This window comes from Camarhynchus parvulus, chromosome 5, assembly GCF_901933205.1.
Source record: "Camarhynchus parvulus chromosome 5, STF_HiC, whole genome shotgun sequence".
Taxonomy (NCBI): domain Eukaryota; kingdom Metazoa; phylum Chordata; class Aves; order Passeriformes; family Thraupidae; genus Camarhynchus; species Camarhynchus parvulus.
This window is the reverse complement of record NC_044575.1, coordinates 59,684,563-59,703,519: the sequence shown is the minus strand read 5'-3', so window position 1 is coordinate 59,703,519 and position 18,957 is coordinate 59,684,563. Positions and strand designations below refer to the sequence as shown.

The following is an 18,957-nucleotide window of genomic DNA, read 5'->3' as shown; positions in this document are numbered from 1 at the left end:
AGGCTGCTCCAACCTGGCCTGGGACAGACACTTCCAGGGATGGGGAGTCCTCAGTCTGAGCAACAAGCCACAGCCTGTGTCCAGACTTGCTTCTTTCCTAAGAGGGCTCTAGATTAAATCAACCAAACTAATTTCACAGACCAAATCTCCCAGCAGAGGCTGCGTTTCCTGGTTGTGCTCAGAAAGGAAAGCATGGGGATATTCCCCCAGGTTTCACCCAGGGGAATGTCTTTTCTGATTAACCCTTGACACAAGCTCAACACAAACCAGAAATGAGGAATCTTCTAGAGCAAAGTGTCCCTGCCCATACCAGGAGGTTGGAAGTGGATGAGCTTTAAGGTCCCTTCTAACCCAAACCATTCAGGGATTTATGATCACCAAAGGGCTCAGCCTTGCCAAGAGCAGCACCCAGGTCAGGAATGACCGTGCTGCTCTATCAGCCCACACCTGAAACACCCCAGAAGAGAGAGGAGGAGCACACCACTGACCCCCCTGGGCGGCAGGAGCAGGCCACTGACAAACAGAAAGAATTCCCACTGCCATCTGCATGTCATGGCAAAAACAAACACAACAGAACAGAACAGAACAGAGAGTTTGGAGATGCCCAGAAGCACAGACCAAGAGGCAAGGCCAGAGGTGCTCAGCTCACCGGCTGAATTCAGGGACTGTAAGGAAGAATGCAAGCTCAGCTGGTGGGCCGAAGATCTTAGCTCAAAGTAGGATCTCCCCGAGAAGCTGGGTTGCAGGTTAAGGGTGGAGGAGAAAGGACTCATTCTACGAAGCTGCGATCTTTCCAAAGGCACTGGGAAAGGGAGGGTCTGCTCTTCTGACTGCGTGTCTAAACGTAAGATCAAGGCAAACTGCACATCAGACATGGGCTCTCTGCCGGGCAGAGAGCAGAAAACAGCTCTGAGAGATCCCTGGGCCTGTGGGGATCTCTCACTCCCCAGCCCCAGCCCCAGCTCAGGGCAGAGCACAGAGCCTGCTCCATGGCAGGGCAGGAATGGCTGGTGCTGGGCAGCCCAGAGAGGCCCTTCAGGGCAGCCTGACAGCAAGGAAAACATGTTCATCTTCCAAAGTGTCCCCGTGACAAATTCAACTGGTTTTCTGTAAAGGAGGGGGGGTTCTGCAACTCTTCACAGTAATGCACCTAAAAAAATCCACAGGTTACCATGCACATGTCCCATCGTGCTTTAACACATCCCAAACCTTTTCCCAGGGGTGGGAAACCCAGCTGGTGACATTTTGCAGGGCTGTGCTAAGCTCCATCACCCTAAGAACCACCAAGCACCCACCTTACTCAAGGGTTGTTCGGGAGGTTGTGTTCTTGGTATCCCTTTGTACCTGTCAAAACACATCTGAGCCTTACAGCAAGAATTTAACCTGTGGGATTCACAGCAAAAATGTCAGAGCAGAGGGAACCTCGTGGGTCATTGGTTGCTGTTCCCTGCTACCACAGTCACCTCCCACAGCTTCTTCCCTAACCTCTTCCAGGATTGTGTTAACATGAAAATGTAGGATCAACCATCCACACATTCACACTGCATCCCCCAGCCTTCCCAGCTCTGCTGTGAGTATGGATTGAGCCGGGAATTGGGTGAAAACAGATAAAAAAGGAACATTTCTTTGCATGGTGGGTTGTAACTTCTGCAACTCGCTGCTGCCGTGGCCCAGGCTGTGGAAGCAAAGGGTGTCAGTGGGGTCAGAGGAGATAAATTATTGCACAACAGCCAACAAACAGAGCTCAAAGTTTGTTTATTAGTTTAGCTTCTAACCCTACCAGGAGTGAGAGGAACTACTACCACGGGTAGCTGTGCTCATGGCTCTCCCTCATTAGCCCCTCACAACCCTGAGGCTCCCTGCAGGCTGATCCCCCTGGGGCTGCTCGCCCTTTCCAGAAGCTGCTGGTCAAAAAGCCCTGGTTGCTGCTCAGGGTCACTCCATGGATGGTCAGGAATTTAAAGTTGGGCTCCAGGTGTGGAAAGAAAAGGGCTTGAAAGAAAAGGTTCTGGTGCTTGGCTTGGCTGGGGAAGGGAGGAGGAAGCTCAGTGCCTGGAGAGAAGCCTGGGAGGCACTGCTGAGCTCCATTTCTCCATCTCCACCTGGAGTGAGCTGGTCCTTCATCCTGCCATCCAGAGCATGGAAAGAGGTCAGCAGGAGCCTGGCCAGAGGCCAGGAAATCTGCTGGATGAGGGAAAACCAGGAGAGCAGGGGCTGCCCAGCTCAGGGAGGAGGAGGAGGCTGGGAGAGACCCCAGGGCAGCCAAGCAGGGCTGCCACCAGCCAAGCTTTGAGACATGTCTGTGCCCTGGGTCACCTTGGAAACTTCCAGACTCACAGCCCACAGCTGAGCTTCATTCAGGAGCTGGAGAAACTAAGTTAAGGCAGAGCCTTGGGCTAAGATGTGACAGACACTCCCAGGGATTGTGTGGAACAGCCCCAGATCAGCTCACGAGGGGCCACAGTGCAAGGGAAGGATGTCACCTGCCACCCTTGCTGCCCCTTGGCTGTGCTGGTGACAGGGAGCTTCATCCCTGGGAAGCCCCAGCACATGGAAGGGCTCTGGAGCTCAGACCTCTCCCAGCCAGGAGCCACCTTGTCCTGCTGGTGGCACCAAGAACCAGCTCTGAAGAGTGACCTGCCATAGTTTCCTTTGGGATGAGCAGAAGGTGCCTCTCCCATGGGCTGGGAGGATGTTCCTGCTGCAGATTCCTGCCTGTGCTGCCTTCCCATGGGATTTTCCACCTGGGAATTGCTGTGGCTGGGCAGGACCTGCAGAGCCCCAGACACATCCCCTTCTCATCCTCGTTCTCTTCAGATGCTGAACCCTGCAAGACCTTTTGCTCCCCACTACCCTCTGCTCACAGAAAGCAGAAGAAAGGCTTCAGTTCCCTTCCACAGGCTGCAGATGAAGATCTCATGGGCCAGAGCTACAAACCAGCTCTTCAATGCCAGAATTCCTCACAGCCACGTTCAGAGAGATTCTCCCTTCACATCGAGCCTGTCCCTTCTTTTGTCCTCTCTTCCCACACAACCACTTTGCAGGAAGCTGCAGAGCTTGGCTGAAGGGAAAAGCTAAGCCTACTTCAGACAAAATAGCTCTTAAGAAGGACTGATGGTGCTGTAAAAGCCAGGAATAAAAGCCAAAGGCAGGGCTGTGATGTGCTCCATTCACAGAGGCACTGGGATATCCGGAAGCTGCACACACAGATGTGATTTATTTCTCTTTCAATCCAAAAGAGCTCAGGCAGCCTCTAAGAGCACAAAATGCTCCAGGCCTGTTTGACTTTTTCTCCCTTTTTTTTTTTTTTTTTGTGCTGGAATAACAAATGCAAGAGCTCATTCAAGTGAAAAGGCTGAATGAATGCAGCCAAGGAGAGAGGAACTTCTCCTTGGTGGCATGGCCCAGGCACAGCCCTGCTGGGGCCACAAGCAGCTATTTTCTCCCAGATTCCTTTGTATTTTGGAGCTTGGCTCAAGGTGAGAACACCTCTGAGAGGAAATCAAAGCTGGGAAGATCATAGAGGGGACCCTGTGAACTCCTGGCTGGGACAACTTAAAGCCCGACTGGTTTTGATGAGGAAATTTTGTCTCAGATGTGTCGTGTGAGGCACAAAGGAGATGAGAAGTCAAAGCTCTGCTGTCTCCTGCTAAGGCTGGAGTGGGAGCTGTTGACTTTCAGGCTTTGGGAGCAGTCCTGGCCAACCTGGCACGGGGCTGGATGCAGCTTGTCCCCTCCCTGGATCTCCAGAGGAACTTCTGCAGCTCCTGTGCTGCTGCTGCTGCTCAGTTTGCAAACAGGCACTGAGGTGTCTCTGACACACGTGCCAAGGCCTCTGTGCTGTGCTGTGCCCTCCCTGCCTCTCCTGTGAGAAGTTTGTCACAGCTTTGCTGTCTGCTCTAGCTCTGAATGAATCCCATTCCTCGCTGACCTGCCTTTTCCAAACTGGAATGGTGATCTGCAGACAGCAAGGGACACTAGCTTAATTTCTCTAAGAGAAACAAGCTTGCTCTGCTTTTGTCTTCTATTTTTCCAGCAAAAATCCCATTTTTCTCCTTGCTGAAAGCCCCCAGGGCTGCTCTGTGGCTCTCCCTTTCCTTCCACCCCCCAGCAGCCCCATGAGCTGTGTGTGCTTCCTTCTGATCCCAGCTGCCAGCCAGCTGGATGCTGCTGAGAAAAACCCTCACACGGCTTGGAAAAGAGAGGTTTTCGTCTGGGAGCAAGGAAAAGGGATTGCAGCAAGCGTGGAAAGCTCCCACAGAAGGGTTTTGTGCCTGGCTGGGGGCAGCAGACGTGCTGGTGGGGGCTGATCCCTCCCTCCCCAGCTGCAGCTCCGCACTCCCACCTCGGGGCCTGCCCTGCCACTCTCCACCTGCACGTCAGGAATAAACCAATTTTCCACAATGGATTAAGGGCCTGGTGTGACAAATGTACTTAAAGCCAGGCAGGGAGATCCCCCCGCAGCCTGCAAGGGAGTGTTTAATATTCTGAGTGGGTGTGGGGGCGATGCAGACGATGCTGCAGGGCTCCTGTGCTTCCCTGGCTCTGGAAGGACACCAGGACACCCAAACACTGCTCCATGGCCCCTCTGCTCCCTGCCCTGCCAGGCCTGGATCCTGTGCTCATGGCATTGTGCAGTCAGGCACAGCCCTCAGGAGCAATGCTGGCAGTGCTTTGCTTTAAATGGACCCAGTGGAAATATCTGAGCTTCCCTTTTGTGTCACATCACCCCAACTTTAAACACCTCTCTTCACAGAGAGCAGCAGGCACAACTTCCCAAGGACCTGTCCTGGGAAACCTCAGAGAAGAGGAGAAAACAATTCTTATCTCTATTCACTGCTCCTGTTGTTTTTGCACGTGTGGAATGTGTCAGGAAGATTGTTTACCTGAAGGGATTTGGTAATTGGATTCTGGTGATGGTTGTTTATATTAATTAACCAATCACTCCAAGCTGTGTCCTGGCTGGCTCAGACAGCCATGGGTTTTTCTTTAGTATAGAATAATATAAAACATGACTATAGTTTTCTTTAGTATAGTATCTGTTTAGTATGTCATTCAGTATAGTATTAATAATATATTAGTATTAGTAATATAGAATGTATGTTATATAGTCTATATTACTAATACTATTCTATAATATAGAATAATTACATATACATTAGTATTAGTAATATAGAATAGCTTAATACAGCAATTGTTCAGCATTCTGAATCATGGAGTCAGATCCCAATCGCTCCCAGACCTTGGGGTCGCCCTGCACTCCACACTGCCCCTGTGCCTCCCCAGAGAACACAGGAGAAGGCTGAGAGGGAGCTCCTGCCCCAGCTGTGCCCCAGGTCAGTGCTGCTGCTGCTGCAGGGGTGGCTCAGGGAGGGCTGCAGGAGCTGGGCCGGGCTCTCCTGGGCCGGGTCCAGGCTGTTCCTTACCCTCGGAAGTCTGCAGCACCAGGGTCTTGCTGTAGGGGCTGACTCCTGACTTGTTGAAGGCCTTGACACGAGCGCTGTAGGTGCTGTTGAAGTGCAGCCCATCCACTGTGCACATGGTCTCCTTGCCCACGTACACCTCCTGCAGGAAAAGGCTCCTGTCAGTGCCCAGGCTGGGGAATGGCACCGGCACGTTCTATGAAAAATCCTTCCCTTAGGATCTTTTCTCCTGAGAGGCCTCAGGAACAAAATGTAAACAATGATTATCTGCTGCTGAGGAATGCAGCAGGAGCATCTGTGATTGGTCCCATGTGGTTGTTTCTAATTAATGGCCAATCACAGTCCAGCTGTCTCGGACTCTCTGAGAATCACAAGATTTTATCATCATTCCTTCCCTTCCTTTCAAGCCTTCTGATGAAATCCTTTCTTCTATTCTTTTTGTATAGTTTTAATATATCATATACTTTTAATATAATATATTAATTAATATAATAGAATATGTTAATATATACTACACTACAATATACTATACTATACTATTATATATAATATAATATAATATAATATAATATAATATAATATAATATAATATAATATAATATAATATAATATAATATAATATAATATAATATAATATAATATAATATAATATTATATTATATTATATTAATCTTTCTCCAGGGAGAGCTCAGAGCCCCTGGTAGGGCCTAAAGAGGCTCCAGGAGAGCTGGAGAGGGACTGGGGACAAGGGATGGAGGGACAGGACACAGGGAATGGCTCCCAGTGCCAGAGGGCAGGGATGGATGGGATTTTGGGGATGAATATTATCAGCAGCAAGCACTGACCTTGTTCTCCCCACACCCATCCTGCTGCTCCCCTCCCTCCAGGTCCCACCCCTGAGCTCACTGTGGGTGAATTCAGAGTGCAATGGGCTGGTCCTGTGCCTGCTCTCCGTGGATGTGAACACGCCAGGATAATTATTGGTGTGTTGGATCAGAGAAAAATCATATTTTAATTGTGTAATTACAGCAATTTAAAAGCCCTCAGGCCTTAAACACCTCTGCTGGCTGGCAGCTGGCAAACCACGAGGCTTTCATGGCAATTAGCATGCCTTGCATGAAATATTCAGCAGCCTAAAAATATGGACTTTTATGGAATGGTTTGGGTTGGAATGGACCTGAAAAACCATCTTGTTCCACCTCTTGCCATGGGCAGGGACTCCTTCCACCGTCCCAGGCTGCTCTGAGCCCTGTCCAGCCTGGCCTTGGACATTTGCAGGGATTCAGGGGCAGCCACAGCTGCTCTGGGTAACAAGAGCTTCAAACTTTGAGTTTCCAAGTCAACCTGGCCACTGGAAAGGCATTTGCACCCCCTCAAATCACCCTGTACCCCAAAACCCCACAGCTTGTCTGCACTATCTGCTTCTCTGCGCAACCCAGCAGGGAAGAGAGGACCTAAAAAATATATATATGAGGACAAATCCTGTGGCAGGAATCCCTGGAGGCATAACACCCCCCAAATCCTGTGGCAGGGAATCTCTGGAGGCAGAAGAACCCCTCAAATGCTGTGAAAGGGAATCCCTGGAGGCAGAACATCCCCCAAATCCCATGGCAAGGAGTCTCTGGAGGCAGAACATCCCCCAAACCCTGTGGCAGGGAATCCCTGGAGGTGGAACACCCCTATAAATCCCATGGCAGGGAATCCCTGGAAGCAGAACATCCCCCCAGATCCCATGGCAAGGAGTCCCTGGAGGCAGAACATCCCCCAAATGCTGTGGTAGAGAATCCCTGGAGGTGGAACACCCCCATAAATCCTGTGGCAGGAATCCCTGGAGGCAGAAGAACCCCTCAAATCCTGTGGCAGGGAATCCCTGGAGGTAGAACATCCCCATAAATCCCGTGGCAGGAATCCCTGGAGGCAGAAGCTCCCCTCCCATGCACGTACCCTGAACTGGCCGCCGTTGCCATCGTCCAGCTCCAGGATGTATCCCTCCACCTGCACGGTGGACAGCGGGGGCTGCTTCCAGGACAGGGTGGCGCTGTTGTTGTGGGTGCAGCACTCCTCCAGCTGCAGGATCGGCGGGGCCGGCACTGGGGACGAGACTAATCACCAATTAGTGCAATTAGTGCAACCCTGGGGGATGCAGGGTGCAGTTGCTGCCTGGGTGGGACGGCAGCAGAAAGGATTTTTCTCCCACTGAATTCCTCCCCCCTGCTTTAAGCTTTTCTGCTTTATTCCCATTTTCTATTTGATTTTGGAGAATTATGGCAGCACAATGTGTCTGTTTTGAGCTGCCTGGACCTTTCATGCAGCCAGTCCCAAACCTGGGACAATTCTCCCACAGGTTCTGAGCTTATCTACAGCCCTGCTCTTCCCTTCAATAAATCCACTGCGATAAAACTGAGGGGGCTGAGGACCCCCTTTGGCTGCCATCAGCTGCACAGGGGGCAGAAAGGACTGCCAGGGATTTTGCTGCTGTGTTTGGGCATCTCCACATGTGTCCCACAGCCCACTGCTGCTCTGAAAAGCACGGGAGCAGTGACAGGGACTCGCCTCTCAAAGAGCTGCTCATCCACCATCCTCATCCTCACTGCCCCAAGTGACAAGAGCCATTGGAAGCAGACGTGGAGAAGCCAGACAAGATGGGGAGGAGCCATGGATGCCTGGGAAAAAGCTGGATTTGCCCAGCATTCCCCCTCTGTGACTCCTCCACCTGCTGGGCTGCATCCTGCAGGCTGCCAGTGGGTGTGGGATGCTTGGGACTGCTCTTTATGGAGGCCTCAGGTGTTGCCCTCCCTCCCCTGGTGCTGTGACACAGATTCGGGATGCAAACCCAACCTCCTGCAAGTCTACAAAACCAACAACTGATTTCCACAGCCAGGCTAAGCTGGGAGGAGGAGGAGGGATTTGATAAGAGGAGGGTGGGCGGCTGAACCAGCAGCAGATTTGCTCTTATTAATTAAAAATAACCCTCTGGGCTAAATTGCAGGAAGGGAGGGCAGGAACACAGGGGTGTGAAGCAGCAATCCAGCCCTCCCTGGGTTTGCCATCCAAAAATATTCCTGACATTTCAGATGAACAGCCTGGCTAAGGAAGAGCGAGCACGGGCAGCTCCTCCCTGCCACCAGCACCATCAGCTGAGGATGCTCCTCGTGGTGACAGAGAAGAGTGTGGCCAAAATCCTGCCTGTCCCTGGCCACTGAGACACCCTGGGGTGTGCAGACAGCTCCTGGGCCAGGAATTCCAGCTGTGGTGGGGAGGAAGAGCAGTGCCAGAGCTGCAGCTGGTTGGTGGCTGAAGGTGCAGGCCAGGTGCTGTGTCCTCCTGAGCCTCCCTGTGTCACAGCCCCTCTGCAGCTCTGTCAGCTTCCCTGGGCTTCCCAAACCCCAAATTCCTCATGGGCTGCAGCAGCCCTTGGTGGGACAGGAAAAAGAGCACAGAGAGAAGGGGGAACAGCAAGGAAATAGAGAAAAATAGAACTGAAATAGGATAGAATAGAATAGAATAGAATAGAATAGAATAGAATAGAATAGAATAGAATAGAATAGAATAGAATAGAAAGCCAAAATGATGATCTAAACCAACAGGGAGGTGAGGGAGGGAGGGCAGAGCCCAGGCTAGGTGACCTGGCTCTGTTTGCAGGGACATCTGCTCTGTGACAGATGCTGCTGAGCACGGGGATGTGAGGAGAGGTTTGGGAAAAGCCTTGTGCTGCTCTCAAAAGAGAGGTCCCAACCTGCTGAGCGCTTTTCAATGCACTAACAACTTTGTCAGAGCACTTTTTAATGCACTAGTAAATTTTTAATGCAGTAGGAGTGCTTTTCCAGGCGAAGCCAAACCCCTGGGCACCCTGCTCTGGCACACAGATGCCCAGGGATCCAAGACAGGGAGGCAGATGGTTGGCCCAGGGATGCAAAACCCACAGGAATGGGCACAACTCTGGGTCTGGGGTGCCCAGTCCTGCTGGGAGGTTGTTGGATTGGGCCCTTTTCTGATGGGGCAGCTGACAGGTATTTCAAAACTTTAATTCCATTTTCAGTCTCATGAGAAGGGTGAGGCAATACAGATGTCATAATTCACACCATCACAATCAGAAGACAACTATTTCCTAATTACAATACAGTAAAAGTGTTTCTTGGCCTGTCAGCTTTTGCCACACCATAGTGTAAATGCCTTAAAGCCAATCATTTAAAATTACCCCTTGTGGGTCCTACTACAATACACCTTTCATAGTTCTCAAAAGTATTTAGTTTAATTAGTTTAATTTGCAGAGCCATCCTTTGAAACTTGATTTTAGTTCTATTTTTCTCTTAACAATCTCTGTCTTCTTCTATAGCATTTCTAAGTCAGCATTTCTCATCTCAAAGTTTCCATACAGATGCACTCTGTGTCAGCCTTCTGTTAAGCTTGGAGAATTCTCTACAAATTCATTTCTCACAGGAGGTGAGAAACTCTCCTTTTCTGCCCTTCCCCTCGGATGAGCTGCCTGGCAGCTCCCAGCAGGAGCAGAGCTGAGCTTTGGGAAGGGTCCTGGATTGCCAAGCAAATTGTTTTCTATTTGCCATCTGTATGGCAGTTGTCTTCTGTTCATTGGGCAGCTTTTCCTTATCTCTTCCACACCCACTCCTCCCTCTGGGCAGACACCTGCTGATAACAGCCATTGAATGTCCCTGCATGGCTGATAAGAGCTACAGCATCCCATTGGGAGATGTGAGCCCAGAGGGAGGAGCCAAGCATTCCTGCCTGGATATAATCTGGAGATTCTGGAACACCAGCACGGCTTCTCCACTGGATTTCCCAGAGGAGCAGCAGCTGCCTCTTCTTCCCCTGGATCTTCAGAGGCAGAGACTGCACCCTTCTCCAGGATCCCTGCTCCAGCAGAACCACCCCTGACACTGCAGGAGGGCTGAGCCACAATTCCAATGGCACTGCTGCCAGCACCCTGACCCACAGGGTGTCAGGTTGGGCTCTGACTCAGTATTGTTTTAGTTTACTGCATTGCTTATTTTATCCTTTTATTTTCTTCCCTATTACAGAACTGTTATTCCTGCTCCCATATTTTTCCCTGACAGCCCCTTAATTTCAAATTTATAACACTTGGGAGGGAGGGGGTTTGCATTTTCCATTTGAGGGGAGGCTCCTGCTGTCCTTAGCAGACCCCTGGCTTTCCAAACCCAGGCAGGAAGGCACTGGAAAGATCCTTACCTTTCATCTGCACGAAGTCCAGCTGGTGGATGGACTGGAGCAGAGGGGCATTGTCCAGGTTCAGGTCAAAGTCCGTGGTCATGCGGGGGGTGAGCGTCCCCTTGCCCCACTGGTCCTCGGTCATGTGCACCCTCCTGATGAGAGCATCTGAGATCTGCAGGGCAGGAGCAGCCTCAGCTGCTGTGGGAGTGTCCCATGCCTTGTCCCCACCCTGCTCTCCCCGTCCCCCTGCCTCCCAGGCTGAAGGCTGGGATGTCACACGAGGTTTCCAGCATCTCTCTTCGCTGCAGGCTGGGCTGGAGCAGGGAACCCTGGAGGGCTGGGTGCTATTTAATGGTAGGGTTTAGTGACAAAGTATTGGAAAACCCTAGCTTTACAGAGATGGGTCAGCTGAGAGGTCTTTTAATAGATTTTATTCCATTACCAGTCTCATAGAAGGCTAAGACACAAGAGATGTAAAACTCAGCACCATTCTATCAGAAGCCAACCTATTACCTTATAAATGTTTTTCAACCTATCAGCTTTTGCTACACAATGCTGCTAATGCTTCACCCCAATCACCTAATTATTTTTCCCCACAATGCATCTTTCATAGTTCTAATTCTCTGAAATATCTGGTCTTTTTGCAAGGCCATGGTTTGAAACTTGTTTCTAGTTCAGTCTCTCAGCAACATCATCTCTACTCCATGGCCTTCCTAAGCCAGCACACCTTATCTCAGAGTTTGCACACAGGTGTACAAGGCTGTGTGAACTTTCTGTCAGGCTTTGAGAATCCTTTACAAGTCCTTTTTTCACACCAAAGGGAGCCCAGGAATGCCTGGTCTGTTGGTGTCTCAGTGGAGAGCCAGGAGCACGGTGTGATCCCTGCTCCAGAGATGCACCATCCACCCCCTGCTCCATTCTTCTTGAGAGGAATGGCAGATCTGTCTTTACAAACAAGCTGTGGGTCTGCTGGTAGATAAAACCAGCACTGGGAGATAAAAGAAACAATGGGAAGGATTCCACTGATTGATATTTGCTTTTAGAAATAAACTCTGGGTTTGCTAATAAATGAAATTAGACATTGAAAGATGAAAGATACAATGGGGGAGAAAAACCCCTAAATTCTGTAAGAATGAAAAATTAAAAGGGAGGGTTATACATTAGAGGGAAATCTCTGGTATCAGGTGTTTTGGGAAGTCTGTACCTCTCAAGTACCTCAGAAATGGGGAAAGAGAGAAGGGAAATGTGGCAGGGAAATTGGGATAAAAAGGGAGGCTGCGTCCTCCAAAAACCTGACAGATCCCGGGGGAATGCCCCATGGCCTCTCCCTTTATTTGAATAAAGTAAAAGGACTCCTCTTGTCTCCTTTTTGGACACAAATCTCTGGTGTTTGTGGATTAATTTTCCTGACACTCTCCTCCAGAAACGTCCCTGCCCTGCTGTGAACATGGGGATGACCAGAGGCAGATCCTGGATTTTACGGGGCCATTTCCCCTGGAGCAGCCCCAGCCCTGCTGCACCCCCCAGGCCCCAGCCTGACCTGCAGGAAGCCGCTGGGGTCGTTCTCCTTGATGACCTCCAGGCAATATTCCATCAGCCCCGTGGTCTGGCGCAGCTTCACCGTGCAGTGCGAGATCTGGTCCCGCACCACCTGCAGGGGACAAGGACACCAGGGTCACCAGGACTGGCCCACACTCACACACTGAGCTACAGACCCCTCAGAACCTGGGCAACAACAGTGTAGAATCACAGGAAGTTTTTAAGGTCCCTTCCAACCCAAATGAATCTTGTTCCACCCCCTGCCATGGTAGGGACACCTTGCACCATCCCAGGTTGCTCCAAGCCCTGTCCAACCTGTCCTTGGACACTTCCAGGGATGGGAATCCACAATTTCTCAGGGCAGCCTGTTCTAACAAGCTTTGTTCAGCCCAAAATCATAATTAACACACATAATTATTCAAAGCAGGAGGGCAGCTCCATGCCCTGCCTTTAATTAAGCCAGCTTCCAAATGGCAGCTGGTGAGCTCCATGCCAAGCAAATGCCAACTTCCATGGGTCCACAGCTGCCCTATGCACCCTGGGCATGCAGCCAGGTTATGGGGCTGGCTCTGGGGCATCCTCACTCAGGAGGATGAGGAGTGACCCTGGCAGCTGCTCTTTGCCAGAGGGATGAACACACCACCTCCCACAGCCCCATCCCTGAGGATGTGTTTGACATGCTCAGCAGCTGCAGGGACCATGCTGCAGAATTCCCTGTTTTTTCCTCCACAAGCTGGGGATGAGCTCTGAGGGAGAGCAGATAAATAAATAAATCCAAGCTCAGCCTGAGGCTGCCCAAGCTCCACATTAAGGCACCTCTTGCACTCACAGCTCCTTCCCCAGGGGATCACATCCCAGCAGAGCAGCACAAGGGTGAGGTTTGCTGGTGCCTCAGGGCTCTGCTGACCTTCCCTGAAGCACAGCAAGGAGGAGAGGGTCCGGGCTGGATGCCACGAGGATTATTTTTATTTATTTGTTTGAAGCTGGCTGCTCCTTCACACTGAATCCTGCAGATCCGGGATTTCACTGGCAGAGCAGCTCGGGAACAGAGATTTTATGCTTGGACAAATGTGCTCAAATGCTGACAGAATATTCTTTATTTTCTACTCCTGGAAGAGCTTTAAAAAGCTGTGTACAGCCCTCCACTGGCACTGAACAAAGCTGTGCAGCTCTGTGGAGTGTTACAGCGAGGATGAGCTGCGAGGATGAGCTTGGCAGCTGCAGCCAGATGGGAAAAGCTGCAATAAACAGGGATGAATATTGTATTTGTGGGGTTCCCAGATGAAGGAAGGAATGATGAATTTGACTCCATGTTCTTGGAGGGCTAATTTATTATTTTATGATATAATATATCATAAAATAATGTAGATATTTTTATATAAATTTAAAATATATAAAATATATAAATATATATTTTATATTTAATATACACAATATTTTATTATTATGTATACATAATATGTAATTACATATAATACACAATACATATGATATGATATTATAGATATTATATTATAGTATTATATTATATTATAATATATTATTTAATAATATTGTATTATTACATTAATATATTATATTGTATTATTGTAGATATTATATTATATTACATTATATTATTATTTAATAATATTGTATTAATACATTAATATATTACATTATATTACATTATATTATATTATATTATATTATATTATATTATATTATATTATATTATATTATATTATATTATATTATATTATATTATATTATATTATATTATATTATACTAAAGAATACAGAAAGGATACCTACAGAAGTCTAGAAAGATACTAATGAAAACTCGTGACTCTTTCTAGAGCCTCCACACAGCTTGACCTTGATTGGCCATTAAGTCAAAACAATTCACATAAAACCAATAAAACAATCACCTGTTGGATAAACAATCTCCAACCACATTCCAAAACAACAAAGCACAAGAGAAGCAAAGGAAATAATATGGTTTTCCTTTTTCTCTGAGGCTTCTCAGCTTCCCAGGAGAAAAATCCTGGCCAAAAGGATTTTTCCAAAAAATATGAGTGCTACAGACAAACACTCCTGGGAGCTCAGTGCCTGCTGGGATCTCCGCACTGCTGTCTGAGGGATGGGCAGGGGAAAGGAATTGCAGTGAGGGAACCTGGGCTTCTGGGGGGGGTGAGTCCTGCAGGGCCATCAGGTGCTGGTTAATTAAAATTTAATCACTTCTACTTAATCACCTAGCAGGAAAAAAAGAATTACCAGCCTTGCAGCTTAGAAGGAAAGATTCCTTCAGGTTGGAAAAGCCCTCAAAGACCACCCAGGCCAAATGTCCCCCCAGCACTGCCCTGCTGGAACCCTGGGAATTGCTGAGAATTTCAGATTTCTGTGCTGACAGGCACTGACCCCCAAGAGAACACTGCACTGGCCTGAGGCTGTGGAAAAAGCTTAAAAGCTTCCAAAATTAAATGACAGAACTGAGATGATGGGTGTGGAGTTTGAATAGAAGTGTGTAGTGTCACTGAGTAAAAAACTTGGAGCCTTAAAGTTTTAAAATGTAGTTATAGATATATATATTATATATATATTTACAATATGTATATTTACAATATGTATATTTACAATATATATATTTACAATATATATATTTACATATATATATATATAAAATGTAGTAATATATAGATAGAGTTATATATATATATATAAAGCAAGGTGGAATTTTTAAAGCAGAAGCTAATCTTTCTTCTTCATAAGTTTAGGTAATATTGTGTAATTGGATAAAAAAGTCCACATTGCAGGACATGAGAAGTTAGTCTTAAAGTTAAATGTAAAAATAATTTAAGTATCATTGCTTAATTAAACAGTTTATCCTTAAAAAGCCTTGTAGAGAGTTATGACTCCATTTTTAATGTGTTGAAGTGCTGTAAAACTCACAGTTTGTGAGACTGTAACATAGGTAAGAACTAATAAACATCTGAGTCCAAACAAGAAATAGCATCTCACACTTTTAATCCCAACCTCAACAAAAACCAAAACAAAAACAACAAAAAACAAAACAAACAAACAAAAACCAACCAACCAAAAAAAAACAAAACAAAAAAACCAAAAAAACCTCAAAAGAATCCACACTGACCCATGTCCCCAGGTCCACACGGATTTAAAATCCCTCCACTAAAGGCATGGAGATCCTGAGCACCTATGCCAGGGCTGGACAAACCTTTCCACGAATAAATTTTCCCTGATACCCAATCCAAACCTTCCCCTGGTGCATGCTGAGGCTGTTCCCTTTCATCCTGCTCCCTGGGAGCTCTGGGACAACACACAGCTTGTGTGAAACGCCACTAAACCCTCCCCAGAACAGCCCCAGGTGTTTAGGGAGCAGCCACTCCTTGCTGCTTCCAGCAACGCCAGGCTGTGGCAGGGAGGGGGTGCAGGGTGGACAGGGCAGCAGAGGGAGCTCCCTTATTGCTCCTCTGGCCCTGGACACTGCCCAGAGGCTCTGGAGATGCTGGGTGGCTCTGAGCTGGAGCTGGCCCTGCACAGGCTGGGTCTGGCCTCAAACACTGCTCTTGTTTGAGTGGGGAGTTCATTCAATTCCAGTTTGTGACTGGAACAGCTCTGCTGGGGTGAATCACACAATTCCAGGGTGCTTTGGGTTGGAAGGGATCTTTAAATCCCATCCAGTGCCACCCCTGCCATGGCAGGGACACCTCCCACTGTCCCAGGGTGTCCCAATGTCCAGCCTGGCCTTGGGCACTGCCAGGGATCCAGGGGCAGCCACAGCTGCTCTGGCAATTCCATTCCAGGACCTCACACCCTCACAGCCAGGATTTTTTCCCTAATCTCCCATCCATCCCTGCCCTCTGGCAGTGGGAGCCATTCCCTGGGTCCTGTCCCTCCATCCCTGTCCCCAGTCCCTCTCCAGCTCTCCTGGAGCCCCTTCAGGCCCTGTAAGGGTAAAGCAGAGCCGACAGCAGCTCCTGGAGATCCCACTCCCACCCTGACCTTCCTGAAAGAGGGCAAGCCCCTGGATTTCCCTTCTGAGTCCCTCAGGGCAGGATCCAGAAGGTGCAAAGCAGCTTTTTGGCTTTGTGTGACCCCTCCTGCTCAGAGAGAGGGCTCAGGACTCGTCTGCTCCTGGAAGGGTTTTTGCCTGTGCGGATTTTGGGTCTCCCAGCTGCAGACCATGAGATAAAACCAATCTGTGGGGTGCAACCCTGCTGTCAGAGCTCATCCTGGCTGCACCAACCATGGAAGGCAGGATTTGCATTCCCTGCCTGCTGGGAAGGGGATCCCACGTGGAATGCCTGGAAAAGCCACCTCGACCCCTCTGTGGGGAAATGCACGTGCCACTGGGAAGGCAGCAAAGATGGGATTGCTAAACCAATCTTCTTATCTTCTTTGCAGCTTAAATCTCTGTCTGCTTTGCCCAGGATAATGAATTTGTGAACCTCTCCCGGCTGGAGCTGGTGCTTTCCAAGGATTTCCAGCAGAATTGCCATCTGCTGCCTCCAGCCAGGCTCCAGCTCCAGGAAACAGCATGTGCTGGGTGAAGACATAATAAAAGCTTTTTTCTTATTCTCTTAAGGTGGTCAAAGACCAGAAAGAAAGAGGCTCCAGCAGCAGAGACACTCCAAACTCCCAGAGCAGCCATTTCCAGGTGAATCCAAAGCTGCAGCTCTGTCCCAGCCCTTCTCTAACTCTGATCCCCTCAGGGATCCAGCATCACCCATCTGGAGAACCAGGGCATAAAACAGCACTTTAATTTCACCATCTCTCCAGCAAAACAGCCAGAAGTAGAAATCCAAGTTGCCTTCACCAGCACCAAACTGCTTTTGAGGCAAAAAAAAAAAAAAAAGGATCTTTGGTTGGGATCCAGTGGGGCTCTAAAGGAGAAATGGGATGCACACAGGGCAGAAGGATTCCATCAGTCACTTTGATCAGTAAAATTAAGGGTCTTAGAAACAAGACATAAAAATCTCTCACACATTTGAAGGCCTGGTCTAAACCCAGTGGGGTCACCAAAGCCAAAATATTTTCCATGTGGCATTAAACCACTTGAATCCTGTGATTCCTAAGCCACAGAATCCTGGGATTCTCCTCATGCAGGAGGGATTGGTACTCCCTGGGACCCCAGGAATGCAGAGTTTGTTGGTGGAGAGAGCTGGAAGGGAAATCTGGGGGTTCCTCAAGCCTTGGGCTCGTGCAAGAGCCTGTGCTGGGCTGAGGGGCAGCCTTGGGGGCCAGGAGGGACTCCCAGGAAAACCTGGCACATCCACAGGGGTTTTGAACACATCCAGGATGCTGATCCCACTGCTGGCCTGGAAATCCATCTCCATGAAGAAATGTTCCCTCACATCCAATTTAAATCCCCCCTGAAGCACCTTGAGGCTGTTTCCCTCTGTTGGCTCAGAGAAGAGACTGATCCCAGCCTGGCTCAGATTTTGAGAGGATTTGGGAAGTTCCATACATTTTTTTTTTTTTTGTGGTCATTTTTTACCAAATACCATTTCCCCCCCCCAACCTTTAAGTGCTAAATAAAGCAACAGCCAGAACCTGGCTGCTAATTCCAGCCTATAAAAAGGGGTTTTTGTGCACTCACAGCAATTCACCTTAAAATAGGACAGTTCCTTCAAGAGCTTTTCTTCCCCGAGATGGCATTAACTATAATTTACATTTTAATTTTAATACAGCTCCTAGAAGGCAATAACATCTCCACTGAAGTGTCCTCCTCCTTTTTCAAGTGCTTGGGTGGATAACACATTTCAAGGCACTCAGCCTTCCCCAGTGCCTGGGGTGAGTCCTGCTGGGAATGTCACATGGAGGACACAGATGGAATGGCACATGGACCCTCCTCACCCTGGGTCACCTGCACACCCAGATGGAAAAATCCCAGCTGGAAAAAGCCCCAGGACAGACGCTGGCAAGGTTCTGAGTGTGCAGAACCCCACAGCCAGAGCTTTTTCCAGGTGGGTGTTTCCATGGTGCCCTGGGAGAGGAGCTGGGAAAGCAGAGCTGCAGCGTTGGCAGCACCAGGGACCTGATCCAACGGGGCACACTCAGTTCCACTGGGAAATCCTGACTGAAACCCTGGAGAAGGAGCAGCATTTCACCCCTGGAGAGGCAGTGCCACGGACAGAGAGCCCTGGGGAGTGTTTTCTGCCATCTGCTCTCCTGGGAAATACAGCAAACAGCAGCCTGGAGAAATAATGGAGCAAACCTGGAGCGAAAGCATCCCATGGCCTGAAGGCTGCAAAAAGACTGGAATGGTCCACAATGCTGCTGAGAGCTTCAGGAGGAGCACCCAGAGGTGGGATTTCTTCCTGGGACAACACTCCAGGGAAGCCTCTGCACAAACCTGCCCATGCTGGAGGACATCACCCCTCAGGAAAGACCCCACTGCTCCTCTGAAAGCCAGGCCCAGCAGTGGGAAGGACACACAAGGAGGTCTGTCCTGCAGGAGGAGCTGCCCTGGCCCCAGTGCTCCTCCAGGTGTCAGTTTTTAAAGCCCAGGTTCTCAATCTGGAGTCCAGCCATGGCTGAAGGCTGCAGAAGGACAGGGGGATGTCCCTTCCCAGCCGGTGTCCTCACAGACCTCTGCCTGCTCTGCAGGAATTAATTAGTGCTGGCCCAGAGTCAGGCCTGGATCTGTGCCTGCCTCCATGGAATGTGTGTCAGGGCAAGGCAGGGCAGCCCCAAAGCCAGACCCACCCCAAATCCAGGATGGATTCCCCCATGGAATGTGTGTCGGGCAGCAGCAAACCAACCGCAAATCCGGGCAGGATTCCTCCTTAAAGTGTGTCAGGGCAGC

General features: G+C 49.1%; 1 protein-coding gene across 4 annotated transcripts in view; it reads right to left on the bottom strand.

The window, feature by feature from the left end:
* TRIM9 (tripartite motif containing 9) overlaps positions 1 to 18,957 on the bottom strand; it is a 73,790-nt gene that overhangs the window by 9,299 nt on the left and 45,534 nt on the right. For 2 of the 4 annotated variants that reach the window (XM_030950430.1, XM_030950432.1), the window contains exons 4-7: positions 12,151 to 12,261; positions 10,629 to 10,782; positions 7,368 to 7,525; positions 5,427 to 5,565 (exon numbers count right to left, since the gene is read on the bottom strand). In XM_030950430.1, the coding sequence (XP_030806290.1) occupies positions 5,427 to 5,565; positions 7,368 to 7,525; positions 10,629 to 10,782; positions 12,151 to 12,261 (562 nt within the window). Of the gene's footprint in view, positions 1 to 649; positions 839 to 5,426; positions 5,566 to 7,367; positions 7,526 to 10,628; positions 10,783 to 12,150; positions 12,262 to 18,957 lie in introns of all 4 variants that reach the window. The other 2 variants (XM_030950434.1, XM_030950431.1) reach the window with 2 other exon arrangements.